At 38.1% G+C, this 12,696-nt stretch overlaps 1 protein-coding gene across 1 annotated transcript; it reads left to right on the top strand.

Moving 5' to 3' along the window:
- Window positions 1-2,171: 2,171 nt before the first annotated feature.
- Window positions 2,172-7,266, top strand: yipf4 (Yip1 domain family member 4). The gene is made up of 6 exons (XM_022765135.1): window positions 2,172-2,405; window positions 3,277-3,430; window positions 4,019-4,190; window positions 5,196-5,273; window positions 5,398-5,511; window positions 6,903-7,266. The coding sequence occupies exons 1-6, from the start codon at window positions 2,348-2,350 to the stop codon at window positions 7,038-7,040; spliced, it is 714 nt and encodes a 237-aa protein (XP_022620856.1). The 5' UTR covers window positions 2,172-2,347; the 3' UTR covers window positions 7,041-7,266.
- Window positions 7,267-12,696: the final 5,430 nt, after the last annotated feature.

The raw sequence follows: 12,696 nt of genomic DNA on the forward strand, positions 1-12,696 counted from the left end.
GTCTTGTCAACCTGAATCTTAAGTTAATATAAAATTGTCCATGCAGTGAGGGGAAAATACTTTGAAAGACAAGGTTCCAGCGTCTCCGCTTCTCATAAATGGGAGCCAAAGAACTGCAAAAGTCTGACAAACCATCAGCTGAGACTAAAGTGAGAAACCACACAACATCATGAGCAAATATATGATTTTACTCGGTTTATTTATTATCATATATGTTGTATTTTTGTACTTATATGTGCCTTCTTGTTCTGTTGTTTGAAAAAATTAAAAGAAACAAACAGCTGCATGCAGGAGCTCTATATCCACACATGCTTTCACAATTTGCACCTGTATATATAGTGTATCATTGTGCAGTGTATATTCAGCACATATAGTTTAGTTATGGTACTATACTGTATCTATGCTTTTATAATGATCTTACTATGGAAAAGGCCTGATCATGGTGGTAGATTTGCTGGGCTTTTTGAAGCCTTCACTGTCCTGCCCCTCACCTGTGGCACTCTGTGCCGAGAAACCTTAAAGCTTTATTTGAACTGATTGTAATTAGTTGTAATTGTTGTTTTCCATCTCATTTTATTGTTAAGGCTTTGGATGTTTCTATTTTCTGTAAATGTTAATGTCATAATAATTTATTGTCCTGCTCACTGAAAGAAACTGGATTCAACTCCTCATTCCTCAGATTTAGAGACACAGACTGTAGGACAAACACATAACTGGAACCATTTGTCACTGTCTCTAATAGATGGACACTTTAACACATGGAATAACAACTGGATATAACCAACTGAGATCTGATGTCAATGATCAGGTTTTACAAATAACCATCATCTGTTTCTGCTAATGGCTCATGCATTAGAGGAGGCAGCTCTCAGGGTTGGCAGGGGCAGGGATGGAAACTTTATTTTAACAAAAAGATCTGGACATTTTAACTTGCTGTACTAAATACTTCGTTGGCTTTTTGCACTTAGGACCGTATAGAAGTGATGTACCTCTCACTGATGCATCAAATCATCAAATCCCTGTTTTTAGGTTTAGTAGTTACGAGGCCATTTTCAACCACCAAAAAAAAAAAGCAAAAAAGCAAGGTGGAGCTAACGTTAAAGATAGCTAACAGCAGATTTCAGGTAACATTAATGGTAACTGAAGAAGCTGTATGCAGAATACAGCAGTCAACCGGGACAATTATAAATGTTATGTATGTTTATTAATAAGTAAGTCAACATTCAATTGGAGGTTTTAAATTTCTCTGCACACACACACAGACAGGTGACACAAACGTTTCTTTTAGTTGCTAACAGCAGAGTAAGGGAACAGTAACCGAAATAAGTGACCAGCAGCTGTTGTCGATGTTCGCGTAGACTGTGACTGAAAAGTTTAACACACTGACCGAGACAACACACACAAGTAATATAGTTAATGTAAAACTCATGGTACTTACTTTTATCCTGTTGTTTTATCCACTGAAACGGGCAGCTTGATGAGGTAGAAGCTGGAGCGAGTTTAGTTTTAGCGGCAAAAGACGTAGTTCAGTATGACCCGCTGCTATTGGTCAGATGGACCAAGGGGGCGGGATTGACAGAAAAAAAAGGGTTGCTCTAACACGTGACTTCTACAGGATGTTGATATGTTCACATCGCTGCTGTGCCAACCATAGACATGTGTCTATGGTGCTAACGACGAACGAATACGTTCTACTTGATTTCAAAGTGCCCACAGTAATACATGGATAGCCTATTAAACCGACCACGGCCGTCTGGTTTCCATATCGTGTTCACAGTGTCCCTTTTAATAATATAAACTTTTATTGAACAAATAACAGTAACAAACAAACAGTGAAAGAAAAATCACAATGACATCACAGTAACACAGTGGACAAGAATATTATTATTGGGTAGCATTATATTAATCAAATATTAAAGTAATATTAAATATTAAAAAAACATAATTTACCATTTTATTGACATAATTCATACCTTAGATAGATAGATAGATAGATAGATAGATAGATAGATAGATAGATAGATAGATAGATAGATAGATTGAGTGATTGATTGATTGATTGATTGATTGATTGATTGATTGATTGAATATATACATATAATGTCCCAGCTTTATGACAAGCCCTGAATGTATCATAAGACGTGTCTCATTACCCAGCATCCTCTGGACTTCCTGCTTCCAGCTGCAGCATTGACAGACGGACCGAAAACAAAATGATAGTTCAACTTCACTGATGAGCTGTGATCTAATGACAGCGTTATTATCGCATCCCGACACATTTCAGTGACTGCTGATTTAAATGTCATTTGTCTGGACCTGAGCCGTGTGGCAGTGACAGAAAACCAAGATGCAGTTCTCTCCCAACAACGGAGATTTCACGTTCGTCTCTTCGACTGAGGCTGAAGGTAGGCTAATGCTAGCAGCACTACACGGCTAGCAGGCCTTAAAACAGCTAACCACTGGCCTGTTTACGTGCGTTATTTTAGCTGTCATAAAGTAGTAAAATCACCTAGACACAAATGCAGTCAGTCGAAAAATGAGGTGTGTGTCGACGCTTTGCTATTTGAAATAGCTACTGTAACGTTACATTATTAAATGTTAAAGCTATCATTAGGTTGGATAACTAATTTCAGTACCAGTACAAGTTGTTCATGATGGCTTGAAAAGAACGTACCTGACAAACACCACTGGAAAACTGGAGGTTTTATTTAAGCTGTTTTTTCGTCTAAGTTATGAGGCCATTTAAAATAATACATAAGAACTGCTCTTCCAATATTGTTTACACTAGTGACACATAAAGTTTCCACATCCTGATAACATCCTATGGCGGATTGAGACCAGACATAACATGTCCAGGTGATTTAAAAGTAAAGCAGAAATACGTTTTCTGATAGAGAATGTTTTATTAAGACCAAATGGAAATTCACTAAAATAAATGAGGCAGATGAGAAACATATAATGAACATAAAACAGAATAATATAATATGAATAGAGCTATGACATTTTCTGTAATATTAATATATACAGAATACACAATGATAGTAGTGCACTGTAATGAAATGCACATTATTGCGTTGGTATTATTTAGCAGTACAGCAAGGCTTCAATTTTTTCCTTGAATATTAAATGTAATTAACTACACATTGGATATATTTGTAATAAATTAATTATGTATATACAGATGAATGATAAAGAAACACAGATTTCAAACAGCAGCTGAGTCCTAGATATAAAAGATGTGATGCATGAATAAGTAAATAAACACTTTTTCCACAGAGCTAAGCGGCACCATCAGTTCCCCAGACATTAAACTAAACATGGGCAGTGACAGTGGTAAAGACCCATATGCCACCACCTTTCTGAGGCAACGAGGCTACGGCTGGCTACTGGAGGTGGAGGAGGAGGACAGTGAAGACAGCAAACCTCTTTTGTGAGTATATGTTCAATCCTTTTTTAACTCGCACCTTTCTTTTAATCAGAGCTTTATCTTTTTCTGTACAAATAGGGCTGTTGTTAAATGTAACTGGGATAGTTTAAAACTGTTCTGGAAGAGAGGAAATTCAGTGTCTTGTTCTTCAGTATAAGAGAATCTACAACAGAAGTAGGTGATTTCTAAAACCAGCTATGATAGGTGTATCTGGCTCATACAATACTTTTAGTGGCTGCTCCTACCCATCTACAAAGGAGCAGGAACAGCTATCAACCTGATCACACATCTCTCAGGTACAGTTGCTGTGCAAAGTAGTACACTGAGGATATTCCTACCAGCTCAATCATGAGTGGACACTATCTTGTGGTGATATTACTCACATCTACTTTGTGTCTTCACCACTGACTTCATTCACACATCATGGCCAAACAGTTTGAAACATTATGGAAATGTCTTTTGAATGGGTTCAGATCTGACTTGAAGGAAACATCATCCTGATGATGTAACCATCCTACCTGTTGCTATTTAATACAGTTGCAAACAGATTTAATCCAGTGTGTGTAATAGTGTGGTCTTGTGTGTGAGCAGGGAGGAGCTGGACATTGACCTGAAGGACATCTATTACAAGATTCGTTGTGTACTGATGCCAATGCCATCACTGGGTTACAACCGGCAGGTGGTCAGAGACAACCCGGATTTCTGGGGCCCTCTAGCTGTGGTGCTGCTCTTCTCCATGATCTCCATCTATGGACAGTTTAGGGTGAGCAGGACATGAGAAATACAGCTGTGTTTCCACACTGTTCTAACACTGTCAGGCCTTTTCCCCAGGAACTTAACTACCTCTGACATGGAGGTCTTCATTGCTTTTCTACTGTGTTTTACAAGCTAGTCTGTTTTGGACATAAATCATAAAAAATCCTATAAAAAACCCTTTTGTGTGACATTGTAGACAGCGATGAGAGAAGAGGCGATATTGTCATTGATTTTCGTACATGTTGTTTCATACTGAATCCAGAGCACTGCTCAGGCTCACATGTCCATCAGCAAAACAGCACCCAGCATATGAGACCATACTGTGATTCTTAATCTTAAAATTATCTTTTTATTTTGTTACCTGCACTGTTTGGCTCTGTGGTCTGTTCCCATTTCTGCCAGATGGTGAGACATCTCTCCCCAAATACCAATGAGTCTGGACAAGTGGACTTGATTCTAACTTTTCAGTATTTTTTGTCCTGGTCCATGCAGATGCAGTTGTACAGTGGTGTTTTGTTTGTTTTAGTTATCTGTGTTGTAATGATCAGTTACAACAGAAAGTGCACTACTACCAACTACCTGAAAGTACCTGGAGCTTGCTCTGAGCCATGGCCCAAATTTAGTTCCTGGGATTCATCCCCAGATGGGGAAGAGATCAGTGGAAACATAAGCAGAACCTGTGATAACAGATACACAGTATGTTGCGTTAGTTTAGTTCCTGCTGTGGGAAAAGCTTTTAAGTGTCTCAGGGGCCTTTGTGTCCATCACATCCAGATTAAATTCAGGAGAAAACAATGAATGCTTAGATGTTTACACGTTAAGATGAATTTACAGAAGTAAAAATTCAGCAGCTTCAACAAGAATATATAAGAATTAATTTACAGACATTTATGGAGCTGTTTTAGTTAATATGGTAAATTATGACGATGGCAATGTATGACTGTCACATAATTGTTTTGTTAACTTCTTACAGTGCTCCGTGTTGACACTAAAATCTGCTTTTATCTAACAGGTCGTGTCTTGGATTGTCACCATCTGGATATTTGGGTCACTAACGATTTTCCTTCTGGCCCGTGTTCTTGGTGGTGAAGTAAGTGCAGCTGACACATAGTCATCTTCTTCAGACAGTCACAGTATCCTCAGACTTGACACTTCTACTTGTTATTGTAAAACAAAAACATGTTCTCATGGAGTCCTGTTGTTGTTCTGAGTAGGTTTCCTACGGCCAGGTTCTTGGAGTGATTGGATATTCCCTTCTTCCTCTCATCGTCATAGCCCCCCTGCTCTTAGTGATTGGGGGGTTCGAGGTTGTGTCTACACTAATCAAAGTGAGTCAAAGCCCACACAGACTTTTATCTGTCATGTGTAAAAACAAAACTTACAATGGATCGACAGTGTGTGTAATGACAGTTGATAGGAGGGAGAGTCCACCATTCAATATGTCTGAAATGCAAACCTTTTTGGGCTGAAGGTTGGGGTGGGACATTTTAATTTGTCATGTGCTTGTGGCTTCTTTTTTTTCTTATCTGTGCATATTTTTTATTTTTATAAATACTCAATATTTTTACTAAGGTTTTGTCTTCAATAAACCTGATCTATGATTATGAGAAATACTGTATTATTCACAGCATCTGCCCAGTTACAGCAGCCACACTAAGTCATGTCATATTTTATTTATAGAACCCAATATCACAAGTTTTGTAACAGCTGACATGATAAATTTGTTTTCCATGTAACAATCCCTGAACCATGGGACATCCCTTTTATAATAATAATAATAACAGTTGATAATAAACAGTAATAATTAGATTAGTCCACTTCCTTTGGCTGAGGTGTTGTATAGCCTGATGGCAGTGGGAACAAAGGATCTCCTGAACCTCTCTGTTCTGCAGCGCAGTGAGATGAGACGCTTGCTGCAGCTGCAGCTGCTTCTCTGTCCTGCCAGAATGTTGTGGAGAGGGTGGTTGGTATTGTCCAAGATGGCCTCCATCTTACATTGCATGCGTGTCTCCACAACAGTCCTGAGTGAGTCCAGTCTCTTGTCAAGCACAGACCCAGCCTTTTTGACCAGCTTGTCCAGTCTCTTTGTGTTCATGTCTGCCGCCCCAGCAGACCGCAGCATAAAAGAGTATACTGGTCACCACTGACTGATAAAACATGTGCAGCATTTCACTGCAGACATCAAAGGACCTGAGCATCCTGAGGAAAAAGAGCCGGCTCTGCCGCTTCCTGTAGATGGCATCCGTGTTCAGGGACCAGTCCAGTTTACTGTCCAGGTGCACACCTAGGTATTTATAAGTGTGCACCACCTCAATGTCCTTCCCTCAAATGTTGACTGGCTGAAGGGTGGGGCTAGACCTCCGACATTACTAATATTCTGGAAAAAGTAGCATGTTGAATTATCTGAGTGATATTTGTATACACTTACACCATGTCAGCTGAGGAAGTACACGTTCCAAAAACACAAGAAATTACTGTTTTTATTCTAAAACTTGCACCGAAACACAAGAACTACCCAGAATAGGTCAGTAAATAAATCAATGTATAGATGTGAATAAAAATGCTCCATGTTTTTGGTTGGAGAAAATGAAAACAGTTAGTAAAATCCAAACCATGATAATGACAAAGTAAGTTCTGAGTTATGTGTTATTTGTTAATCATCAATACTGATGGATAAATCCTGAGTGTAATGATGTTTCTGTCTGTTCTCATGTTGCAGCTGTTCGGAGTGTTCTGGGCTGCGTACAGTGCTGCTTCACTGCTCGTCGGAGATGAATTTAAAACGAAGAAGCCCCTTCTCATATACCCCATCTTCCTTTTGTATATCTACTTCCTATCACTATATACTGGTGTGTGATGGGTTGAGTTGAAACTTTGGACCTTTTAATGGACAGTGACCCAGGAGCATGGGGGTGAAAAGTCAAACTACGGAACCAAGATTTTTTTTTTTTTAAAGGTGTTTATTTCTTTTTTAACTCTGTTAAACTCTAGATGACGGGGAATGCCTGGAATATATATCAATGTATATAGTTTTATCCCTTTTGTCTTTGGTCAATAAAAAGCATATGTTCTTACAGCTTCAACTTGGGTATGCAGACTTCTCGTTCATTAGTGCAATAATCTCCATTGTTATTCGTAGTTCATGAAGCTGGAAATAATCAGAGTTCAATATTAATGTAATGATTTTTTTTAATTCGCTCTGAATAATGTGTTGCCAAGTATCTGTATTTATGCTGATGCTGAAGTAAGAATTTGAGCAGAGAGACAGTTGAGCAGAATGTCTTTTTGCACTGTAATGTACTATGAGAAATGTCTATTTATTTTTCATAGAGCTGTTTTATTAATTGAAGGATTTCAGCAGCAGAAGCAGACTGGAACAGTTACAGTGATATAAAACGTTGTCTACAAAATGTGGTGCCTTGTTTTCCCCTCAGTCCTGTTTGTCATTTGGTTCATCATTTGGTTAATAATTACAGTCAATTAATAGTCATTTCCCACCTAAACATTTGGTATTTACTGACTAATTACTGCTTTACATTCAGTCTATACAGCTGTTCACACAAATACAATAAAGAATGCTGTATATTGAAACATCTTTGAGATGGACTCACAAAATCTCATTCAAAACAGTAATTTGTAAACATGAGGTCAACAAAAGGGTTGTGCCCAGTTCTATACTACATGCTAATTCTAGACATTTGACATACAAGTGAGAAAATGAAGTAAAAGCTTAACACTAACATGCTGATCTTTAGCAAGTATATGTTCACCCTCTCAGCTGTTTTTGCAGGCAAATATTTTAAAAATAAACACACTTTTTTTATAATAACATGAAATGATACAGTCAAATGATAAGATTTTATTCTTATTTTAGTTTTTTAAGGTCTTTCTCAGCCTGTCACTGCTTTTATTTTCCCGCACTGGGATCACAGTACCAGCTGCTATTGTTTTCACCTTGTGAGTCTCTGTGTGTGTCATCATGGCAAAATTTGATACTTAAGACACTGACACATCCAGAGGTGGTTTTGAGTACTTCAGCAGTTGTCTGTCTGTCTGCCTGTGGACAAATCTTGTCACCGAGATAGCATCACAACCTGCAGGATGCAGTCATAAAACTTTACATGTGTAGTTTAGATCTACATGAAGGCTGAGTTCAAAAATGGATGTATCCAATCCATGAATATTGAGTACTCATGTATTAATGTGGTAATGACTTGAGTACACTGTCATTTAACTTGATTAACATAACTGACATTTTGTTTGAAACAGTGTTTATATTTTTGCCTAGCATTGCAGGCATATATTTATATTATATGCCTACAATGCAATAGCACTTTTCGAAGAGATTTGAGTAACCATGGCGACGTAAATGGCGATAAAAGGTGAAAAAATTCCCATAGAGAATGAATGGGGAGACATTTTCAAAATGACCAACTTTGGAGCTCTACTACTGCGTCATACTTCAGCATAGAAAATTGGTTGAAACATTAAGACTTAAGACTATTGGGTTAAATCAGTATTTTAAAAACTGTTACAGTTTACACAAAATCGCACTTTACGTTTTGTGTCGTTTTTAGACCGCTTCAGACTTTACAATGGCTGTGTATTACACAAAATGTTCAGAGCTAGTGGATAACATCATCGCTAGAGTGGGAGAAGCTCTAGAACTCCTGAAAAAATTCTGTGTAGCTCCTCTTCACGGCCACATATTTCAGTCTTCACACCTCTATAGTAGAGAAATAGTGCTGTTTCGTAGAAAGTGTCTACCTAAGCACAGAGACTTACAGAATTTAAACATGAGCCTCAAAGCAATGGTAGTACCCTCCACCTTTCCCATTGACTGCAATACAAATTCAGGAGCTGATTTCCCATGAAATGCAGTAGTGACATTTTTCTGTAACTTACTCCTGTGTCCACATTTTTTGCTCTAGAAACACAAAAGCCAACGAGCAAGCACACACACACACAGGCAGAAAGCTGTTTACAAGTTAGTGCTTATAGAGAGGTTACAGTTCAGACTGAACAGTGCAACAGTAAATACAGCAGCAGACATGTTGAATTTACTTTGAGCTTTGAGCTACAGGAAATGTTCAACCATCATAGCAGCTCTCCCATAGACTGCAATACAAATTCAGAAGCTGATAGCAAACAGCAGGTCTCAGGTCTCAGCAGGTGCTACTAACGCAGTATCCGGGCAGAAATGGACAAACCTGATTCTTATTGGCTAATTGGACTCATTAACTCTTACCCCTTTTACTCTCAAGTATGAGAGCAGGTATAAGGCAAATCAGCACTGTGTATGTGTATGTGCTTGTATGTGTATGTGGATGTGTACAGTTGTGCATTGTACTTTATTTTAGTGGGTATAATGTGGGTTTGCTACCCCCCCACACACACTCACACACACACACACACACACACACACACACACCGCCATCACCACCCTCCCATTTTTATTACTGAAAGTAGGCTATATGTGTATAGTGAATAATGTAATTTAAATTACATCCTCCACAGTGATTAATGAATCAACAACTATCTAAAACTATTTTAATAATAAATTGCCAGCTAAGCATATTAGTAATTATCAGGTGTATGCTCAGGCTCCAAAGTGCCTAACTACAATTAATTGGTTGATTTCATTGCTGTTCTCACCTGGGAACTGATCTGGTAATCTAAAGATAAAAATTTTATACTTTTATCATATATTATTATTATCACCCTATAACATGTTTTACCCCTCCATCCCAATTTTCAAATGTAACACAGTAACACATTTACTCAGAAACATTTTAACTGACTTACTTTGTTCTTTTATATGAGAACATTTTTACACAGTGATTTACTTCTACTGATGAATTTTCACTAATACTACTAACACCGTTCATGTGTTGACATGCTGTGGTGTCCCATCTCCAGTCAGTTTCTGTTACTGGTAGAGCGTATTGTTGCTCTGTCTGAACACAGTTAATGTTGCTGTTTTCTTCATCACAGTGTCTCACTACCTGCTGTACATTTAAACTTACACTAGTTCTACTCCAGCACTTAGAGCTCTCTGCTCCTTTTAGTGTCTTTCACTAACTCAGCAGTTGTTTACATGCTGTTCAGATCTGCTAGTTACTTTAGCTTAAAAGATAGCAGTAGCTTCTCTCTCTCTCCCTCTCTCTAGCTTGCTCATTGTGGTGTTGTAACTTCAGTGTAGAGGATTGTGATATTTATTACATCTTCAGCGATGTCTGCTGTCTTACTTTAGACACAGCTCCACTCGCTAACTGGAGCCAACTGTGCCCTCTAACTGCCATCCCTGAAAATTTTCCTCAAAAAAGTCAGACAAGCACTTTTATTACCCAGTTTTGGTCTCGTTCTGACATCTTTTACAGTTTTTGAGGAAGTGATGGGAGTACCCTCAACCTCTCCCATTGACTACAATACAAATTCAGGAGCAAGTGTTACTGGGCAGAAATGGGCAAAGCTGATTCTGATTGGCTAATTAAACTCATTGATTCTTAGCCTTTTAACTCAGGTATGAATCCAACTCTGAGCTAAAACAGGGTGTACTTTGCGTGTACCATGTGTGGTTCTTTGCATTTGTGTACATCTCTTTCTATAATTGTGAGGATAATTTTGGTTAAAACCCATTATTAGGTTAGGTGTTAGTTGTTAATTCATTTTGGCCAGTCCTGACAACTTCAAAGGTTGAAGGTTAAAAGACACACAAACTCCGTCACCACCATATGGATATTAAATGTATAAGTGTCTCAACCTGGTAACAGAAGCTTTTTAGAGGCTCTCTGGAAGACAGCTGTACTGCCACACACAACAATACTCACACACACATTGACAGACACACACAAACACCATCTTACTTTTTTGATATTCACCTTCAAAATAAGAGTCTCAACCAGGTAAAAAGAACTTACTGGAGGTTCTGTTGGGCAGCTCTACCGCTACACACACACACACACTCAAAAAGGTAAGAAGGTAGGTCAAAAAAGTTTGATTTTAGAAGCTATCGTCTTCATGGGGATATAGTGGTATAACTTGATTGCAGATCAACTTCTGTTAGGGTATGTACATGTGTGTATACATGTCTTGCTATCGTTGTGGGGACAAATTTGTGTTTGAAACCATCAGTGTGAGGTTATTTTGGCCAGTCGTGACAGCTTCAAAAGGCTTTTTCCGGGACACCTGCAGTGACTGAGATCAGTGTCAGGATAAGTCTCTACAACATGAATGAAAATTAAAGTAATGTCCTTTGTATAGATTGAAAAGTGAGGAGTGAAGTACACGCACCAAGCAGCAGGCACATACAAAATTTCTCCAGGAATTTTCTAGTCATGTGCCTGCAATGCAATACCATTGAAGGCATATATTATCTTATCTCTTCAAATCTTTATATATGCATTGCTGAATGAAGAAATCCCACTATATGTTGTGTTAGGTCGAAAAATGAACATTCCGTTTATTATCGGTGGGATTGATGAATGAAGCAATCCCACTCTGTTATTGTCAGGTCAAAAATGTTTCCCTTTATTGGTGGGATTGCTGAATGAAGCAATACATATAGCACTATATGTTATTGTCAGGTCAAAAAACAAACATTCCATTCATTATTCTTACCTCTTCTGCCTTTCCACGGTCTAACTACTCCTTCCTACTTTTTTCAAACTGAAACTGTTCAACTTCAAAACGTTCAGCTTGTTCTGTAGATTATCGAATGTATACAACTTTTTTTCTGCTTTTTATAATTTTCAAAATATTAAGCTTTTTATGCAATTTAAATGAATGGAGAAACTTTCAAATCCTTGAAAGCTTAAGCCTCTTCAACTACAGACTTCATTCAACTTTAAAATGTTTACAAGACTTTCAGCTATTAAACTTGTATTCAACTTTTTGATATCTTGTAGTTTTTTTGAATTATCAGTTTTAAGTCACTTTAGATCACTTGAGTTTATAATGGGTGTGTATTGCACAATTGAGGGCTAGAGTGGATGACATCGCTAGAGTGGGAGAAGCTATAAAATTTGTCAGAAAAAAAAAAAAAAAAAAAAAGTAACTTGTCCTTACTGCCACATATTTTGGTCTTCACACATCATTTCTTCATTAGTAGACAAATTTGTCCTGTTTCATACAAAGTGTCCTTAGCACAGAGACTAACAGAATTAGAAATGTGACCCTCCAAGTGATGCAAGCACCCTTCAACTCTCCCATGGACCACAATACAAATTCAGGAGCGGACTTCAGGAGAAAACCAGAGCTGATCCTGACTCCACATTACATATATGCTAATTGGTGGACTACTTTTGGACGCCATTCTGATTGGTGGATCACCTTTAACAAGTGTTGTCCAGGTGCTACCTTTTTCAGAAATAAAGAAAGGTAGGCAGCCAGACAGACAGCACTGTCACCATGGCGGTCTCTGAGTGCAGGGAGGGGATACACAGCTAGGTCAAATTACCTGATTAGAGACTCCTTGGATATCTGTGGTGTTTATCAACCACTTTACTGACATT

The sequence above is a fragment of the Seriola dumerili genome, unplaced genomic scaffold (genome assembly GCF_002260705.1).
Source record: "Seriola dumerili isolate Sdu_G_001 unplaced genomic scaffold, Sdu_1.0 BDQW01000665.1, whole genome shotgun sequence".
In the NCBI taxonomy this organism is placed as follows: Eukaryota; Metazoa; Chordata; class Actinopteri; order Carangiformes; family Carangidae; genus Seriola; species Seriola dumerili.

Excerpts from the sequence above, each read along its gene's own strand:
- yipf4 (XM_022765135.1), top strand. The coding sequence starts at position 2,348 with ATGCAGTTCTCTCCCAACAACGGAGATTTCACGTTCGTCTCTTCGACT. Across the intron at positions 4,191-5,195 it reads CCATCTATGGACAGTTTAGG|GTCGTGTCTTGGATTGTCAC; the intron begins GTGAGCAGGACA and ends TTTATCTAACAG. Across the intron at positions 5,274-5,397 it reads CCCGTGTTCTTGGTGGTGAA|GTTTCCTACGGCCAGGTTCT; the intron begins GTAAGTGCAGCT and ends TGTTCTGAGTAG.